Below are 18,338 nucleotides of genomic sequence, written 5' to 3'. Positions count from 1 at the left end.
TAAGAGTATTAAATACTTGATAAATCTCCCTTTAAGGTACAATTTGAAGAGATAAAAAAAAAAAGTGTGATTAATTGCGATTAAATATTTCAATCAATTGGTAGCCATAGTTTATATATACACTCACCGGCCACTTTATTAGGCACACCTGTTCAATTGCTTGTTAACACAAATAGCTAATCAGCCAATCACATGACAGCAACTCAATGCATTTAGGCATCTAGACGTGGTGAAGACGACTTGCTGAAGTTCAAACCGAGCATCAGAATGGGGAAGAAAGGGGATTTAAGTGACTTTGAACGTGGCATGGTTGTTGGTGCCAGACGGGCTGGTCTGAGTATTTCAAAAACTGCTGATCTACTGGGATTTTCACGCACAACCATCTCTAGGGTTTACAGAGAATGGTCCGAACAAGAGAACATATCCAGTGAGCGGCAGTTGTGTGGACGGAAATGCCTTGTTGATGTCAGAGGTCAGAGGAGAATGGGCAGAGTGGTTGGAGATGATAGAAAGGCAACAGTAACTCAAATAACCACTCGTTACAACCAAGGTATGCAGAATACCATCTCTGAACGCACAACACGTCCAACCTTGAAGCAGAACGGCTACAGCAGCAGAAGACCACCCGGTACTAGCAAGGTGTACCTAATAAAGTGGCTGGTGAGTGTATATGTCCATATATACCATGGAGGAGTGTAGAAAAGTCAATGGCAACACAAACTGTTAATATATACCATCATCACAGTAACATTTCTCTAAATTTATTTTGGATCCTCGAGCATTTAGTTTAGTGCTTCCTAGTTATCAGTGAGGTCGATGACTAGAAAGCACAATCTTCAGATTTGTTTTGTGTTGTGTGTTTATGGATTTTTAATCTGGATCATAACACACAGAGTGATAAACAATCAATGTGATACATGTGTGGGGATGTTATTTTGCTGATGTTATATTTAAACATGTTGTAAACGCCTGTTGTGTGTCCTGGTGTCCCTACTACACCTGAATATCTATCTATGTGTGTGTGCATGTTCCTGCATGTAAATGTGCTGTGGATACTCCCCTTTGTGTGTGTGTGTGTGATGGATGTCCGTCCCGTGGTGCGGAGCAGAGTGTGTGTCAGTCCCAGGTGGTGTGCGAGTGCTCGTAAACAGTCTCTTTGATTGAGAGGCCGTGATGCCTGTTTGACAGGCGGCCTTGTGCCGCCAACAGAGCGCTGAATCGCCATAGTTACGCAGCGCCATGTGGCCTCAGACACCCCGCGCTGCCATGAAAGAGGAAGAGGAGAGCTGCTGTAAATTGAAGGTGGAGCGACTGCATTAATTAGCTAATGAGGAGAAGGTCATTAGTGGTTGAACCGCCGCTGGAGAAGATATTTAATATGTTTATCCTGTAAAATCATACAAACAAAATGACAAATGTAAGATCACATATTCCATCATTAAAGTGATGTTAACTCCACTAAACGACATGATACTGGTGTCTGACACAACTCCTTCAGCTTTACATTACAGTCAAAATGAATACACTAATCTGCATTTACTGTTTACTGCAGCGCAAACCTTATAATAATATAATATAGAATATTAATCATCTGACTTATTTCTCAAGGAAAGTTGTTAAACATTTGCTGGTTGTAGCTTCTCAAATGTGAAGACTTGCCGCTTTTCTTTGTCATTTCTTTTATAAGTTTGTTGCTTGCATATGCTTTGGTTTTATTTGTCTTTTAATTCTGTTTTGTTGGTTATATTGCTTTTATTGTTGAGTATCTGCTTCCACTTTATGAACTGTGTATGTCTCCATGCTGTGTACTATTATGCGTTTGTATTATTAACTGTGAAGCACTTTGTAACTGCTGTTTTGAAAAGTGCTATATAAATAATGTTTATTGTTATTATAAATCATCATAAATTAAAAAAAACTGTCAAAATGTAAACGCCATACGTTCGGCAATAGCGCAGAATAGACGCTCAGTGCCTCGTCACTAGCATAATGGAAATACACCTCACTCCTGTTACAAAGAATTCAAAAAAGAAAAGAAACGTGAACACAGCGGTTGTGGCGGTTGCTCGCCATCCTCCGCGGTTGGCTTGTCAATAGCGCGGTATTGCAATATTGGGATTATTGTGACCGCCCTAATCATAAATGATCTGCATCTATCACAGCTGTCACAAGGAAACCTCTAAAACATGTACCTGCAACAGCTGAACATTGTTCCTCAACTAATAATTGTGAATTTGCAAAGGGCCTAAAGGGTTTTACGTAAATAAAGGTTTCATTAAGCCAAAGGTTGTTTTTTTCCAACCACAGAGGACGATGTGTTTTGTCAATCCAGGCCAGTACTGCTTCGATGGAAATTATGAACTGTGGGGAGGTTTTCAAAGGTTCAAGAGGTTCAGATGTCTTCAGTAACAGAATGATTTTGAGTGTGATGAAAGCTAAAATTGAATGCTGGTACAAACACACACACACACACAGAGAGCGCCGACACTCTCAGACACTCACACCTCATTCCCAGAAACATATCTCCTGTCACACACACCTCGCTCGCTCTCAAACCCGCCGTGATGGAGATTAATAGCAGCATTTAGAGCCTGCTGAGCTCCACCTGTCAAGGCTCGGGGCCCCCGGGGCAGCTGCGGTCTGTGCCTAGGAACGAGAGCCTGTCCCGGGGCAAGATCCATCATGGAAGTCCGCGACAGGCTGGATCTCTGGAGCCAGCCTCCACAGCTGGACCACCGACACGGGGCCATCCGTCCAGGATGACAGGAACACAGAGTGAATCCAGCTGGAGCAGACTGGATAGGCGGCCGGATGGAGCAGTGTGGGGACCGAGTGATGGCTGCATGGATATCAGGAAGCTGAGACGTGTGTGTGAGCACTTTTATACAAGTGTATGCCATTATGAGCACAAATAAACACATAGTTTAGTACCGCATGTGTGTATAATAAAGATAGCACAAAATGAATGTATTGATTCGTGTACATCGACATGGATTTTGTAATTGAACCGGTAAGTATTGAGACCGGCAAACGCCGCGTAGGGAGGAGGTCCGGGTGGATGGGAGGGTCAAAAAATACAGGACTTTCGCCCAGAAGACCGCTGGTCATGTCCCGTGTGAAACCACAAGTCAAAGTTATTTGTCATGTAACTTTCGTACTTAAGTTACAGCACTTCCAGTGTTATTTTAACAAAAAACGCGATCTTTTCTTAGTAGTTTTGTTGCCTAAGCCTAACCAAGTCGATCTATTCCTAAACATATCAAAGTAGTTTTATTTTGAAGAGACTGGAGCAGAAATTAACATGTGCGTCACATGTTGCTGGACATTTGTAGGAAAACGTACAAAAAATACGTTGTTGAAAGTCGTGCTGAACGTCACGAAAAATAAGGGAAATTCGTGTCTATATGTACAAGAATAAAATAGATTACATTTCGTGACTATTTCACAAACTGCTGTGAGACTGTGTTGTGTGAAATGTACTCTTTCACGCTGGTCTCATACGCCGTTCGTAGCTATACCTACGAAAAAGTAAATGCACTGTAATTCGTCTATATCCCACAAAATTAATTCATATGTGATCCATGTAATTGAGAACAAGTATGCTACCGTACTTTCGCCAAGGACACCAGTGTTCATGTCCCGTGTGAAACCTGAAGTCAACGTTGATTTATTTGTCACATAACTTCCGCACTTAAGTAACGCCACTTCCGGTGTTATTTTAACCCAAACCGCCATCTTTTCCTAAACCAAACCAAGTCGTTTTTGTCGTGGAGCGTTCACACTTGTGCGACGTAACCACTTCTGGTTTGGCGTAACTTAACCACGATGCAATCTTCAATTTTCTTGCCCTAAGACTAACCAAGTTGATCTTTTCCTAATCTTAACTAAGAGGTTTTGTCGCCTAACCCAAACAAAGTTATGTCCTTTGAAGATGGAAGTTTATTTTGAAAAGATTGGAGCGGAAATTGACGCCTGACATTCGTAGGAAAATGGAAAACTGCATATTAAGGGGTTAATGTAAGATGGAGTATTGACATTGCAACACTGAGGTTGATGAATACGGTTCCTACAGTATTGCCATCAGCAGCTGCATGGACACCAGGCCTTTTATTTACTCACTGGGATATATCCTGCATGCTTTTTCCTTGAAAATGAAAATGCAAAACAAATACATTTACTGTTTTATTGCCATGAATACCATCACTCATGGAGCCATGCTAGAAAGGCTCAAATTTAAGCTGTAAACTGAAAAATAAAAATGCAATCCACCTTGTAGAACCAAACATGTATTGTAGTTTTTCCAATAATGATTGAATGATTGTGTTTGAAAGTGAATCTCAGGTAATCTTAGATTGACAATGAATGCATTAAAGGATCTTAAGGTGTCATGTAGTGTAACAACAGGAACATTGGTGGGCTTGCATTTTACATGATGGAGATATTTCTATTTAACTACGTTATGAAGCTAAATATAATTTCCAATAGTTTTAGGTTGCTTTGTTAAGAGGAGTCTCCAGGAGTTGGGCGGTTGCAGCACATTGACGGCTGAGGTTTGACAGCTGCCGTGACCCGTCAGTCACTTCTATTACAGTATCAACAGCAGCACGCCCACAGAGCGCTGCTGGATGCTGACTGTTTGCCAGCCTCGGTGCAGAGGCAGAACAATGGCTCTTATTTCCTTACCCAGCACTCCTCCATAACACACCGTAAATAGAGAGTTACATCTTTTAGCATTTCTTATGGAAGGATTTGACCTTTGCTCTCCTTAAAATTGGTCACTTGTGGTGTCAGAAATGTGTGGAAATAATACATTATAGTGACGGGGTTCACCTCCAAATGTTCATTGATATGCACTTCAAATGTTGTCAGTTCGGAGGGGAGAGTCTTTTCGTCACTGAATTGCAGTAAATGCCGCAGATCTTTGGTGATCAATCATTAACGTTATGATTTAAATCAAATACTGAATTACAACACAGTGAAGATGTGTTGGTTGCAGACGGTGAAATGCTCACGAGGGTCGATGAAGCCAGAGAGAACAGATAGTCCTCTCGGGACAATAGAAATGATCATGATCTTACAGGAAATACGGGAAACATTGGTTGTATTACGCCATCACTTTGGGTAACTTTAGTACATCATAAGGTCTGTAGTCTGATTCATGTTGACACCACAACACCAAAACCAAAGAGCAGTTACATCAAGGTTACTTGTCTTTGTGCTGCAAATATGGGTACTGATTATAATATAATTATTATTCAGTGTGGTTTATTTTCCATTTTATGTTATGCATTTTTATTTTTTATTCTATTTTGTCAAGTTTGTTTTATTTCCATCTCATTTTTGCATTTTTATTTTTAAGTCATCAACATATAGGAAACAAGATGACATAAAAAATAGTCAAATAAAATCTATGCTTCATTAAACTCTTACAGGTTAACCCTCTGAGACCCGACCGACTTTACTGTCTTTCAAAGGCTCTCGGAAATGGGTCTAGAAAATGGGTTCTATGGGTACCAACACGTCTCCCTTTACAGACATGACCACTTTATGATAATCACATGCAGTTTTGGGGGAGGAGGGGGAAACAGTTTTTTGAATGCAGTATAAATTCAAAAATGGTGTATTTGAATATTTCTGCATACTGGGGTCCCTAAACAGTCTTGGAATTACATAAATTGTGTATCACTGTAAAGCTGAGACTCTTGTGGATCCGATGAGCCCAACTGTATTCATGTGTGATGATGTTAGTCCCCATAGCAGCCATTTCATTGTAGTGTACTCACTGTAACCTCACCGTATTAAATGACCTGTGGTGACCTCTAGGATAATCACAGCCTCATGAAACTTTACAGCCACAATCGCTGAAAAAGAAATGCAATTCTAGCAGAAATCTCCAAATGTCAAAAGTTTTTGATACCAAATCACAGCATGGCTTCTTCTGTGGTGTTCCTCAAGGTCTTGGTCACTTAATGTGGTATTTTGGAGGGATTATTGATCATTTTTTTTATCAATTTTCAAGCGGTAAAAAATGGTTAAATTTAGCACCAAATCTGTTTAACAAATGTTATCAACCAAAACATTGCTTCAACAACTTATGAGACATAATAGAACATGGAGATGGTCATCACATACTTTTATCACAATGTTCTAAGCCCTTATACACTTTCACAATTTATTTAAATTAATTAATAATGTAATTAATGTTTATTTCAGATTTATCACGAGAACAACTTGTCATATAGGGCTGAGCTGCATCTCAAATTAATGTTCAGGTTCCCAGCTTTCAGATGATGTACACCACTTCTATGTGACATCTATTGTTGTGCTGTTATTTCCCCCTAAAGGCCCCCTGTACCTCACTAAAAAAAGACTAAAACGGGTCTATTGTGGGTCTCAGAGGGTTAATGGTCGTTATCTGACCAAGAGACTAAGAACCGGAACAGAACAGGACAAAATGAAAGGTCATTATTTGCATTGTGACAAGTGTAGGCTGTAATTTGAACACTGTTAACAGATCATTTCATCTCGTATAATCAGCTGACTTTCAAATGAATCTGCTTGTAATCATCTCCTCTCATCATATCGATCAGATCACACGTAATGTGCTCGTCCCCGTCTCTACATACAACACATCTCAATGAGATCACGTGATTTAGTTCCATCTCAGTAATCAGATTACATGTCATTTGCGCTCCCCATCCACTGAACCACTAACTGGAGCTTTAGATAAAAAATGGCGGTGTGCATTATTTTGTTTTTGTAATCTGACTCCATGTAGTAATTAGTTACTCTCTATCCCGGCGTATCAGTAGCTGGAGCTTTAGATAAAGAGGCAGCGTGGAGAGGCTCTGTTGACGATCAGCACTGCAAAGCTAACGGAGCTGATGGCTATTAGCATAATTAATGTCATCGCCGTAATGCACTCTGAGACAGCCTGCCTCACACACACACACACACACACACACACACACACTCAAACACCATTACATTTGAATAGCCTGAGCATGCTCTAAGGAACTCAACATGAAACTGTCATGTGTGATCTTTCCTGTTTTGTGATGCTACCATGTCGCTGTGATGACAGTCAGTCATTCAGTGGTATCTGCAAATGCATCATGTCCCGAGCATTAAAATAAAAGCATTCACTGTGACGTATTGTGTTAAAAGCCGGGGCAAGATAGGTTAGATAGAACGTAGGCCTGTGTGTTAAAGATAGCACAGGATGCCTGAGGGGGTGTGACAGAAAACCAGGGCTGCCTGCTCTTTCTCTCTCTTGTTCTTTTTTCTCCCTCTTTTTTTTTCTTCTCTTTTCTCAACACCTCCCAATTCCTCTCTCTCTCTTTCTCTTCTCTGCACCACGCAGCTATAAAGCAACTGTAGCTCTGAAGGCGAAGCACACACAGAGAGAGAGAGAGAGAGAGAGAGCGCTGGATCTCTCTCAGATTCCTCTCTGCTCTTAACCATTTCAAATCTCCGGTGCCAAGGACACCGAGCGAGCTTAGAGTGTGAAAAGTAAAGCCACTTAGCTGGGAAAATAAGCATATCACATGGAGTGAGTCGGCGTGGCTGCATTCACATCGACAAAATGTGTCGGTGATTTGACACAATTTTGCAACCTCTGCCAAGATTTCATGTCTTTAAAAAAAATCAACACTATTTTGTCCACAACAAACCGGCCGTCTGAGAAGTTCCAGCAATGAATGTATTCCCGTGACCTTGTCTTTAATGTGATTACATAATGTGGTCACATGGTTGATCACAGGTAGCTTTCATCACACGTGCACCACATTTTCAACAGAGCTTGAAAAAGCAGGATGTGAAACAAGTCTTCTTTTGAGGTCATTTCAAATAAAACCGGCTAATCATTGAGAGGAGTTCAGGATGATGCAGGATGAAAAGAACGTGAACACAAAATACAGAACAATTCATTTTCCTTCAATTTTCCTTTCTCATAGAAAATGATAATCATTCAACCCGTTCAATAGAGTGAGTCCACTCAGGGCGACCGGGAGTGGTGGTAGTAGTTTGTGTCCCGTGTGAAACGTTGACTGACAGCCTGATAAAGGTGTGACATCCACCAAATCTCCATTTTCCTTCCTGCCTTTTTTTTGCGCAGGTTATGTACAGTATATAACCAGCATTCACGTCACACTGCCAATACCAGTAGTCGCCTCCAGAGGCAGCATAGCCAGCGTTCATCTCACAACACTTTCACATTTATATCACAACTACTAAGCATCAAAGCATCTCAGGAAAGTGGCCACCTTTGTCCCCAGAGGGCTAGCATTAGCAGCTAGTAAGACACTTGTGTTAGTTTGGGTCTGCTGGCTACTCTTCTTGCTGTTTATCACCAACCAGCCTTCCTAACCTGCCCCCACCGTATGCCTGGTCAGCGCCCCTCGGCGTCTGATACCGACGCGCCGAGGCACCCTTTAGTGTCAGTATGAGACACACCGGGCTTTCAACTCACTCCAATGGAAACCCATCTGTTTCATTATTAGACACTCAGATCAAGTGACTGGTCTCATACACCGTTCGTAGAAACAGTATACCTACGAAAAGTAAATATAAAGTAGTATGAAGAGAGATAAAGTCCACTTAGGGTGGGTGGGAGTGGAGGTGTATGGGTCAAACAAACTTTCACAAACTTTCACCCAGGAGACCACTATTCATGTCCCATGTGAAACCAAGTCAATGTTGACTTATTTCACCGTAGTTTTGTTACGTAACTTAAGTAATAAATGCCTAACTAAGTAGTTTTGTTTTGTAGGTAAATATGACAACTAAGTAAATCTACATTGGAAGTGTCTGTTGGTCATCCAGAATTCATAGAACCATAGTTATATCTATAACTATATCTTTTAAAAAGGCTTTCACTTTTGCACACTTGCAGGTGTCATCTAGTTTACACATCATAATCTTTAAGCGTGTATCAGACGTGATTTCTTGTTGGACATTCTGGAGATGCTCATAGATGTGGATGGTTAACAGCAACTGCTTGGACATCATTTTCTTTTCTTTAACCTAGATTCCGATTTAGACAATGGAATAGCTAAAACATCACTAGTCGTGTTTCCATTCAATAGTCAAGGGAATTTTAAGCAAACTTTTGAAATGTCGCAAAAAAAGAAACGCAAACTAGGCTTGTTTCCATTATCTGGATTGGAGCCAATAAACTCGGCTACAGTATAGTTTGGTGTCATTAGTTGGCGCTATAGGCTACGCATGGCTGTTATCTGCCAGTAAACACAGTAGAAGAAGAAGTAGAGGTTGTGAACCGGAAACAAAACAAGTCTCCTGGACCATCTAACCATCTACGAGAGAAAAGGAGAGAGGGCTTCAGGAATTTGTTTCAATTGGGCGAGTTTGAATTGCTCTTTCATGTCAGCGAGTATCGGACACATATTTTTCGACAAAATTTTTCAGAAAGTTGTATCAAATTTAGCTTTTTCCAAACAGCTTTTCCAATGTGAATTGTGCAGTGTGCATGGAAACACGGCTGCTGTCTCAAGCCTAAGAGCCCCAAGGCCTGACCTCTTCAAATGATCAGAGATGTAGCCAGGGGCAAGGCCTCCACAAAGCTTTGAAAGCATCAATAAAACTGTACAAGCAATTGTAAAACTGCTGTTTGAATAAATAATGATGAATAATACAGTATAGTATTTGATTCTGCATATGTTTCAATCTGTTTAACCGTTAGCTACTGTAACAGAATACAGATGAAGCAAAGGATGGAGGCCAAGAAAGGAACGCTGAGAAAATATATCTTTTTTTTCTGGGGCAGTGAAGAAATACTGAATGTAATGATGTAATGTGGGATTTATTTAAACAGCCTTCTGTCTATTATAATGTTTCAGCTTCACCTGCACATGGTGTGCTGTGATATCGGCCCTGTTGGCGGCAGATAAATCACCTGTCTGAACCTGAAGAGACTTTAGTGAACCCAACACAAGGACAGAAAACATTAGCTAAAAAGTATAATGTGAGCGTAGGTTGTGAGTTTTACTGACAACGATATGTGACAAGACTGCTGCTAAAAGACAGCATTATGCAATGTAAGGTAATGACTGCGGAGAGATGAGCATTTTTTTGTGTGAATTAAGGGTTTTTATTTCATTTTAAGATGAGTGATTTGACATTATGTTGACACTAGTTCTTACTGATTAAGATACAACATTTAAATGTCACGTTGCGTTGCTTGAACTCCTCCAACTTTTGCTCATTTTTCTGTATAATGTCAGATCTGTAGATCTTTAGTTGGCATGTTGTAAAGAGATTAGCTATTACACTTGAAGGTGAGCTGAGGGGGCTCGTTCCGGTTTCTCTGATGATAGATTTTAATGTCACATCGAGGCCTTGAGACAATGGATAACACCAGGTGTGTGACAGGATCAACCAACGTGACGATAAGAGAGTCATGTCACGGCATCCACACCATAACAGGATATGCATGAGTGCACGCAATCATACACGCACACGCACGCACACACGTACACAGTGCATGAGTAATAGGTAAGTGCTTATTATGTCATACATCAAACTATAGAAAGAGTGTTGACTCAGCAACATGTGTCATACTACAACATAATTACCACTTTAAGGCTGGCTCACACTCAGATGTTGAAAATGTGAGCGAGCCCACACATAACTACATGTTATGTTCATTTTCACAGTTTTGCTCCTGTAGTGTGTGTGGAGGGCAACAACTTGGCCAAAACAGCAGCACACCACACACTAACAGATTCATTCATGAACAACAAGAGTCCCCATTAAAAAAAAAAGGGAGATGATGCAAAATAACTCGCAATCAAACGTGAACAAACATGACGGACAACGGGCAGGAAGAAATAACGATGTTAGTTTTTGCACCACTTTGTACTGAAAGTTCACAAAGTATGGATGGATGAAGTCATGGAGACATGTTACAAAAACACTTGTGTTGTTGCCACAAATCAACAAGTTGGTCCTCCATTTCTGAGCTCCATCGTACTACTACTTTATGCTTCACGTTTTGTGTTTACGCGAAAATGAACTAAACATACAGTGGGTACGTAATCTAATCGGTGTGTGCCCTACCACCGTGTAACACCGGTAACACCGGTAACACCGGTAACACTGACTACCGCGGCAAGCCTAATGGATGGATGAAGTCATGGAGACACGTTACATAAAGACTTGTGTTGTTGCCACAAATCAACAAGTTGTTCCTCCATTTCTGAGCTCCATCTTACTACTACTTTATGCTTCACGTTTTGCATTTGCCGCCATGACGTCGGTTGTGTCCTTCCGCTTCAGTCAATTTGTTTCCCAGTTGGCTGTCGTTCTTTCCAACGTGACGGCATCATCGGCTGTCCTCGGGGTTCCCCACACACAACTTGATATCCCATCGTAAATATTGAACATGTTTAATATTTACGATTTGAGATCCGTGCGGCCAGGATGGACTTCCGAGCCGATCGGGGATGTAAAAAACACTCTTAACATACCTCACACCACAGGAATATCTGGAAAGATCATCTTCAACCAATCAGGGCTTTGCTGCCGATTGTCGGGAGGGGCCAAAATCGGCTTGATTCTCGCATACATAAAACTGTTGTTAATTGTAATCTGGACAAAATCTGGCATTCAGGTAGCTATGTCAAACTTTCTCTGTCTTCTGTATTCGTTATCTCTCTGTCCTCCCTTCTCTCATAAACCCACATTTATAATGACAAGACAGCGTCTCTTCTTCTGACAATCGCTGAAAGATGACCAACCGAATCACGGGAGAAAATACCACAAATGCACTGAAACTGTGCCATCAGCACACAGCGTTGTCCTCTGGATCGGGTTGAATCTGGGGCAGAGTTAATATGTGATTCAGGATGAAGATGGATCACACAGGCGTGGTGTAGGTATGAGCGTGTCCTGACCCTCTGCAGTGTGTGTGTGTGTGTGTGTGTGTGTGTGTGTGTACTCTTGTATTGCAAACTTTTAAATGTGAGGAGTGTTTAGCGCTCTCTTCTTTTAGACGTTGGGGCTTAGGATACTTATATGTATGATGTTAAGGTTGGAATTAGAAACAGGCTGAAGTTAAGGGGAACATTTAGGTATTTAGTGGCAGTTGTTGGGATTAGGACGAGGACAGGCTCAGATCACAGGAGTTTTAAAATCAGTAATATACAGACACTACAAGATATAACATTGAGTCACACACACTACATGATGTTGTTTTTCCTTCACATCATTTCTCTCTCTCTCTCTCTCTCTCTCTCTCTCTCTCTCTCTCTCTCATGCACACACCCAACACTTTTCTCTGTCCACAAGTTTCAATGATATGTTACGCTGGGCAAAGTCAGTTCTTTTCTCCATTTCAGCTCCCAAACAAACCTGTACCATTTCAAACGCAACTGTCCCGATTTGAACTCAAAAAGTTCAAACATGTTTGTAATTTTTGCCGCAAGCCCCAAGGAGAGACATGAACATTTTTAAAACCAGGTACAGGTTATGACCAAGACCCCATGTGGTGCAGTCAGACCCCAACTTCAACGTCTATTTCTCAATGTGTGTCCTCTGTCAGAAACGGGGGACACAATTCCTTGTCCCATGCAAAAACAAATCGCATTCTAACGTTCAGTCAAACCTCATATGATGGTTCAACAAACAACACACCCAGAAGAATGCCGGGACGGGGCACCGGTGTATCCATCTGCCACAGAGAAGAGAGAGTTTACTCAAAAGAAGGTCAAATATATAAATTAAAATTAAGATAGTGTGCCTGTTCACCTATCTAAATACAGACTGGAGACATTTCTCGGCCCGTCATGAAAATAAACGCAAAGTTTTACGCATTTTTTTTCCCCTTTCAACAGAATGTAAAACGACAACAATTGTAAGCTTATAGCAGGACTGGTGGCCATATGCACCGGCTGTACTGTATACCTCGCTGGGCTGGACCATGCGTGTCCTTTGGGGTCCGGTGTGGCAGGTTGCTAAGTGAGCTGCCGGGACAGTTAAAAGACCAATCTGTACAGCGGCCATGACGGACCGATATGACAACCCAAACCCAGGACAAGGAAAGCAACCAAACACCTTTTGTTGGGAACTTCATCCAAATCACCTGTTGGGAAGAAGCTGCATTCATCGCTCAACATTTCAACACTACAGATATAAAGTAGAAGGCTTTCTACACCTTACTTAAATGTGAAGGATGCTGCAATTTTAAAAGTAAAAGTAAATCATTATGAAATGAAAGAGTGGGACTTGTAATGTTTAGCAAATAAGGATATGATGTCATAGATAGATAGATAGATAGATAGATGGATATATAGATAGATAGATAGATATATAGATCAGTCCAGTCGCACAGCAGTTCGTGAAATAGTTACAAAATTGAATGTATTGATTTGTGTACATGAATGATGGTCAGCAAAAAAAATCAATTCGTATGTAATTCACGTAATTGTGAACCAGGAAGTATAGAGAGAGGCGAACGCCACGTAGAGAGGAGGTCGGGGTGGATGGGTGGGTTAAAAAACACCAGACTTTCGCCCAGGAGTGTTAGTGTCCCGTGTGAAACCACAAGTCAAAGTAGATTTATTTATCATGTTCTGTATTTAAGTTCCACCATTTCAATTTAACCCAGACCGCGATTTTTTTCCTAAACCCAAGTAGTTTTGTTGCCTAAGCCTGATTAAAGGGACTGTTTGTAACTTCTCACACGTATAAATCATTGCTGGTCGGTGTCCCATGTGCGCTCGCGTGTGGCTACGCTGTTCAGACCCAGACTCCAACACAAACTACACGGAAGCACCAAAACCGCAAAGTTCTATCTAGTGAAGCCCGTCTGTTAAACAGTGTCAACTCTTCCTGCTTCGCCCCCCGACCGCGGTCCGAAGACACAGGGGAGACCGTAGCTTTGGTTTCCAGGGCCGGAGTCTCTGCTGTACTCTGCTCCTCTGCCTCCATTCACTCACACACCGCGCTCATTCTCTCTCGCTCCACCTCTAACACACTACACACTGCAGAAGAGTTACGTTATCGTCTCCGACCAAAACTCCGGTGTCTCCCCTGTTCCTTCTGACCGCGGTCGGGAGGCTGAGGCAGGAAAAGCCAACACAAGGATCAGCACTGATTCATGGAGAGACCTTCGTCTGGTCAGCTAACATTACTGCCAAGCAGCTGAAATATAGAGTGATATTGTGCTTTTAGCTGACGTGTGTCGCCTCGCTGTTTTGACCGACGCTCGTTCATGTCTATGTAGAGCGAGCACAAGCGCGAGCAACAGGACGCTGACGTCCGTTGACTTAACGGCCACAAGTGTCGCTGCTAACAAGTAATTTCTGATTCTTACAGAGTTCCTTTAAATTGATCTGAGCGTCACAAAAAAGGGAAATGAATGCCTTTGTACACAAATCAAATCGATTACATTTTGTGACTATTTCACGAACTATCGTGAGACTTTGTTGGATAGATAGATAGACGGATAGACAGATGGATAGATAGATAGATAGACATAGAGCAGAGGTGTGTGTAGGTTAGAGAGAGTGAGCGTTTCCATGTGTAGAATTGGATGCAGAGTACATACAGAATAGTGTGGGCATGTGAGAGCAGATGCAGGACTGTGTGTGTGTGTGTGTGTGTGTGTGTGTGTGTGTGGGCATGTAGGAATCGATCTCCCCCTGAGCGGGGTGGTGTTGGTGTTGTTGGTGGTGTATCTGTGTATGTATATATATATGTGGCTTCTTCAGTACCTTCCAGGCAGCAGGTCCTCCAGAGGCCCGAGTGCGTCATCACCTCCTCGTTCTTCTTGCTGGTCTCGTTCTCGTTGGTGCTCTTGATCTTGCAGACGCCGCGCGAGTACAGCCAGTAGTCTGTCCCCACGGCGATGGTCATAAGGCTGAAGGCGGCGAAGGCCCCCACCGTGGTCAGCAGCATCTGAACTCCGCGGTCAAACACACCCATGTTGCCGCATTCCACGAAAGGGGGGCCCCCTTTCCTCTTGATGTACAGGAAGTAAATATTTGTGAGTTTGCGTCGCCACGCCAGCTCGGAAAACGGGGGGTGGGCGGCGTCGGGTGGACGACGGTAGCGGGGGGCGGTTGGGGGGGGCGGGGGAATTAGGGGAGCTCGGGGGAAATCGTATGGTTGGTTTTGGGGTGGAACCAGCAACCAAGTGAAAAATCAAGATGAGGGTGGAGGCTTGGCCCAACAGACGGGTCAAACAGACTTTGGCGAGGACGACAGAACCCTCAGCTACAAAGGTTTCTAGTCCTCAAGTGGCAGTAAGTTGCCCTGCTCTGGAAAAAAAAATGAAAAAAAAAATGTTGACCTAAAAACACAGGCTTCTAGCAGATCCCACAAGAGACCTGGTCTGGGATCTAGGCCTAGTTTGTTGAGTTGGAAGGCCTCTAAACGTCAAACTCTGAAAAAGGCCAAGATAATGAGAAGATGGAGGATTCTGCTCTGTTTCTCTTGTGGTCGTCTCGGGCCTCAGTTTGGCTTTCTGAGCCGACTTAAGCAGTTATTACAATCCTCACAGCTTCGACGGTGATGTATGGAGTGATGTGCATGTAGCGCTTGCTTTTTCCCACATAGGCCGTCACATACAGCCTACACTGTTATTCACACACACACAAACACACACACACACACACACACACACACTCACACAGCTAAACTTTCACTCACACACACCTGTGCACGGATGAACACACACATGCACGCAGTGTGAATTAATTCATACTGAAAAGGGATGAAGAAACATGGGGGTGGGGGGGTTGTGGAGGTGGAGGGTGGTTTAAGACTAACACAGTTGGCAGCCTGGTATCTTTTAAAATGGCCCCAAAAAAAAGCAGAGACCTCCAACAGATGATGACACGATTCAGGATGAGATCTGACTACCTTGATGTTCCCCAGTGGATCAGTGAGTTATGGAGGCTCATCTCTGAAGAATCACATGTATTCTGTGGGAAAAGAAAGGCAGGCAAGACAGACAGGAAGGCAGGGCCCAGAAATAAATAAATAAATAAGGACTGGATGTGCTGAAAGAAATGAAAAGAACAAATTCAAACCAGCAGAATGAAACGCTCCCCCCAACAAATCAAGGACAGAATGATAAATAATGCCAAATAATCAGCCGGTACCATGACTGCCATGAAAACCAGCCATTCCTTTAAGAGATGAAGGGAAATAAAAACCAACCAGGGACGATTAACCCCCCTCTCTCCAAATAATAAAAAAAAAGCCAAAAAGAGGAAGAAAAAAAATATTAAGTTAAGAAAAATGAAACGACAGCCTGCTTAGTTTTCCTTTTTCCTAAAATTCTGATCCCCAGTTTCCATATGTGGTCCCTAGACCTTTCTCCGGCGACAGTGGAAATGTGCTATAGATACAGGGGGATACAGGCAGCGGTACCGACGGAACACCGCGGAGAGAGGGGCGCATCCAGGCGGACAGGCCGAGCATCACCGCTCATGCAGCCGGTAGGAACGAGGAGGACCTGGGGGGTTGGACGGAGCTTCCCGGAGCGTCAGAGCCTCTTCCTCCAGCATCCAAAACACGATCCTAGACGGTTATATCACGGCCAACCGGAGCACAACACACACAGCCGTTTAGTGTCATCACATGAAAATCATCAGGAATCACCAAAAAGAAGCAAATGTTTGGTTTGGTTTTGGTTTTGGAGAAGGCTGTCAGGCTGTGTGGGGGATTATGTGCGCCAAAAAAATAACAAAAGATAAAAAAAATGTCAAGCCGAGCAACACATCAATCCTTTGGTTGGTTTCCTCGTTTTCTTCTTCTTCTTCTTCTTCGCAGAGCTGAGATAGAAGTGGAGAGAGGAGAGGAGGAGGAGGAGGAGGAGGGGGTGGATGATGGTTAGAAGCAGAGGATGAAAAAAATCGACACAACCAGAGAGAGAGAGAGAGAGAGAGAGAGAGAGAGAGAGAGGGAGAGAGAGAGAGAGAGAGAAGATGTTCTGTGCGCAGCAGCAGCACTTTACGCAAAAACAAGCGCACTGCAAAAAAAAAAGAAAATCCTTTTCAACAAGTCAGTTCATCTGCTGAATCTCAGTTTTTTTTATTTCTCTGAAGAAAAGCACATGTGGCTTCCTGGTGAGGCAACTTGTTTGGAGAAATGTTTTCTTGATACCCTCTCCAATATGTTGAAGGAAACTTTATTTGCATGTCAGTTCAAACTGCTTTACATAAGGTGGAAGAAATATAGGACGATATTTAAAAAACACACAAAAAAGTAAAATAAAATCAATTAAAGGACCCATATGATGCTCATTTTCAGGTTCATACTTGTATTTTGTGTTTCTACTAGAACATGTTTACATGCTTTAATGTTAAAAAAAAACTTTATTTTCCTCGTACTGTCTGTCTGAATATACCTGTATTTACCCTCTGTCTGAAATGCTCCGTTTTAGCGCATGTTGACGGAATTGCAACAGAATTGCATTAACATTGCTAGTCAACAGCTTGGGTCCATGTGTACTTCCTGTCAGCTGATGACATTCAAATCCACTGCACCCAGGAATAAACTGGGACACATTTACGTTTAAAATTGTGTCAAGGATCTAAATATTGTATATTCGTGACATCACAAATGGACAGAAATCCTAACGGCTTGTTTCGAATGCAGAGTTTCTGAATACGGGCTGTGTGAATTTCCCTGTGGATTGAGTGTTTCGATACTTTCACAGTATTTATATAGGATTTAAGCCTGCATTATAATAAAAAAACATGAAAATCTCACTTTTTTATAATATGGGACCTTTAAAACAGAATAAAATGTAGATGTCAGCAGTGCATGTATAGATCACAATACCTGGAATGTTAATGACCTACTCTGCATATGTGACTGGATCATTTCTGTACATTTATTCATGATATCTCTAAATATATTCTGAGGTTATTATGTAAAAAAACATCTCATCTCTCAGAAATGTTTTCTTGATATCCTTTTCAATATGTTGAATGCAAAGCAAGGCAACTTTATTTGTATGTCAATTCAAATTGCTTTACATAAGGTGGAAGAAATGTAGGACGTTATTTTAAAAACACAAAAAAAGTCAAATAAAATCAATTAATACTGAATAAAATGAGATTTAAAAATATATAATATTAGATAAAATACAAATAAATTACAGAAAAATCAGAAATACAGTTTATATTGCAGTTACAGTGCCGTCATATATAAAATAATAATAATATCCATAAAAGGTGAGACTACAGAAATGAGCACCCTCAGTCAAACGTCCCCCATCTGAGTTCATGTATCATTTATTGAGTTAGCTGTTCAATTATCTTTCCTACAATATTGACTCAGTCTTTGAAGGGAATTCCTCTGCCAGA

At 41.9% G+C, this 18,338-nt stretch overlaps 1 protein-coding gene across 1 annotated transcript in view; it reads right to left on the bottom strand.

Moving 5' to 3' along the window:
• The window catches only part of LOC119484691 (voltage-dependent calcium channel gamma-2 subunit-like), a 77,269-nt gene extending 60,438 nt beyond the window's left edge, over positions 1 to 16,831 (bottom strand). Inside the window, exon 1 of the mRNA XM_037763717.1 lies at positions 14,733 to 16,831. Within this exon, the coding sequence (XP_037619645.1) occupies positions 14,733 to 14,943 (211 nt within the window). The 5' untranslated portion in view covers positions 14,944 to 16,831. The remainder of the gene's footprint in view (positions 1 to 14,732) is intronic.
• Between the last annotated feature and the right edge of the window lie 1,507 nt (positions 16,832 to 18,338).

The sequence above is a fragment of the Sebastes umbrosus genome, chromosome 3 (genome assembly GCF_015220745.1).
Source record: "Sebastes umbrosus isolate fSebUmb1 chromosome 3, fSebUmb1.pri, whole genome shotgun sequence".
NCBI lineage: Eukaryota > Metazoa > Chordata > Actinopteri > Perciformes > Sebastidae > Sebastes > Sebastes umbrosus.
Note: the sequence above shows the minus strand (reverse complement) of the source record. Positions and strands in the feature narration are given on the sequence as shown.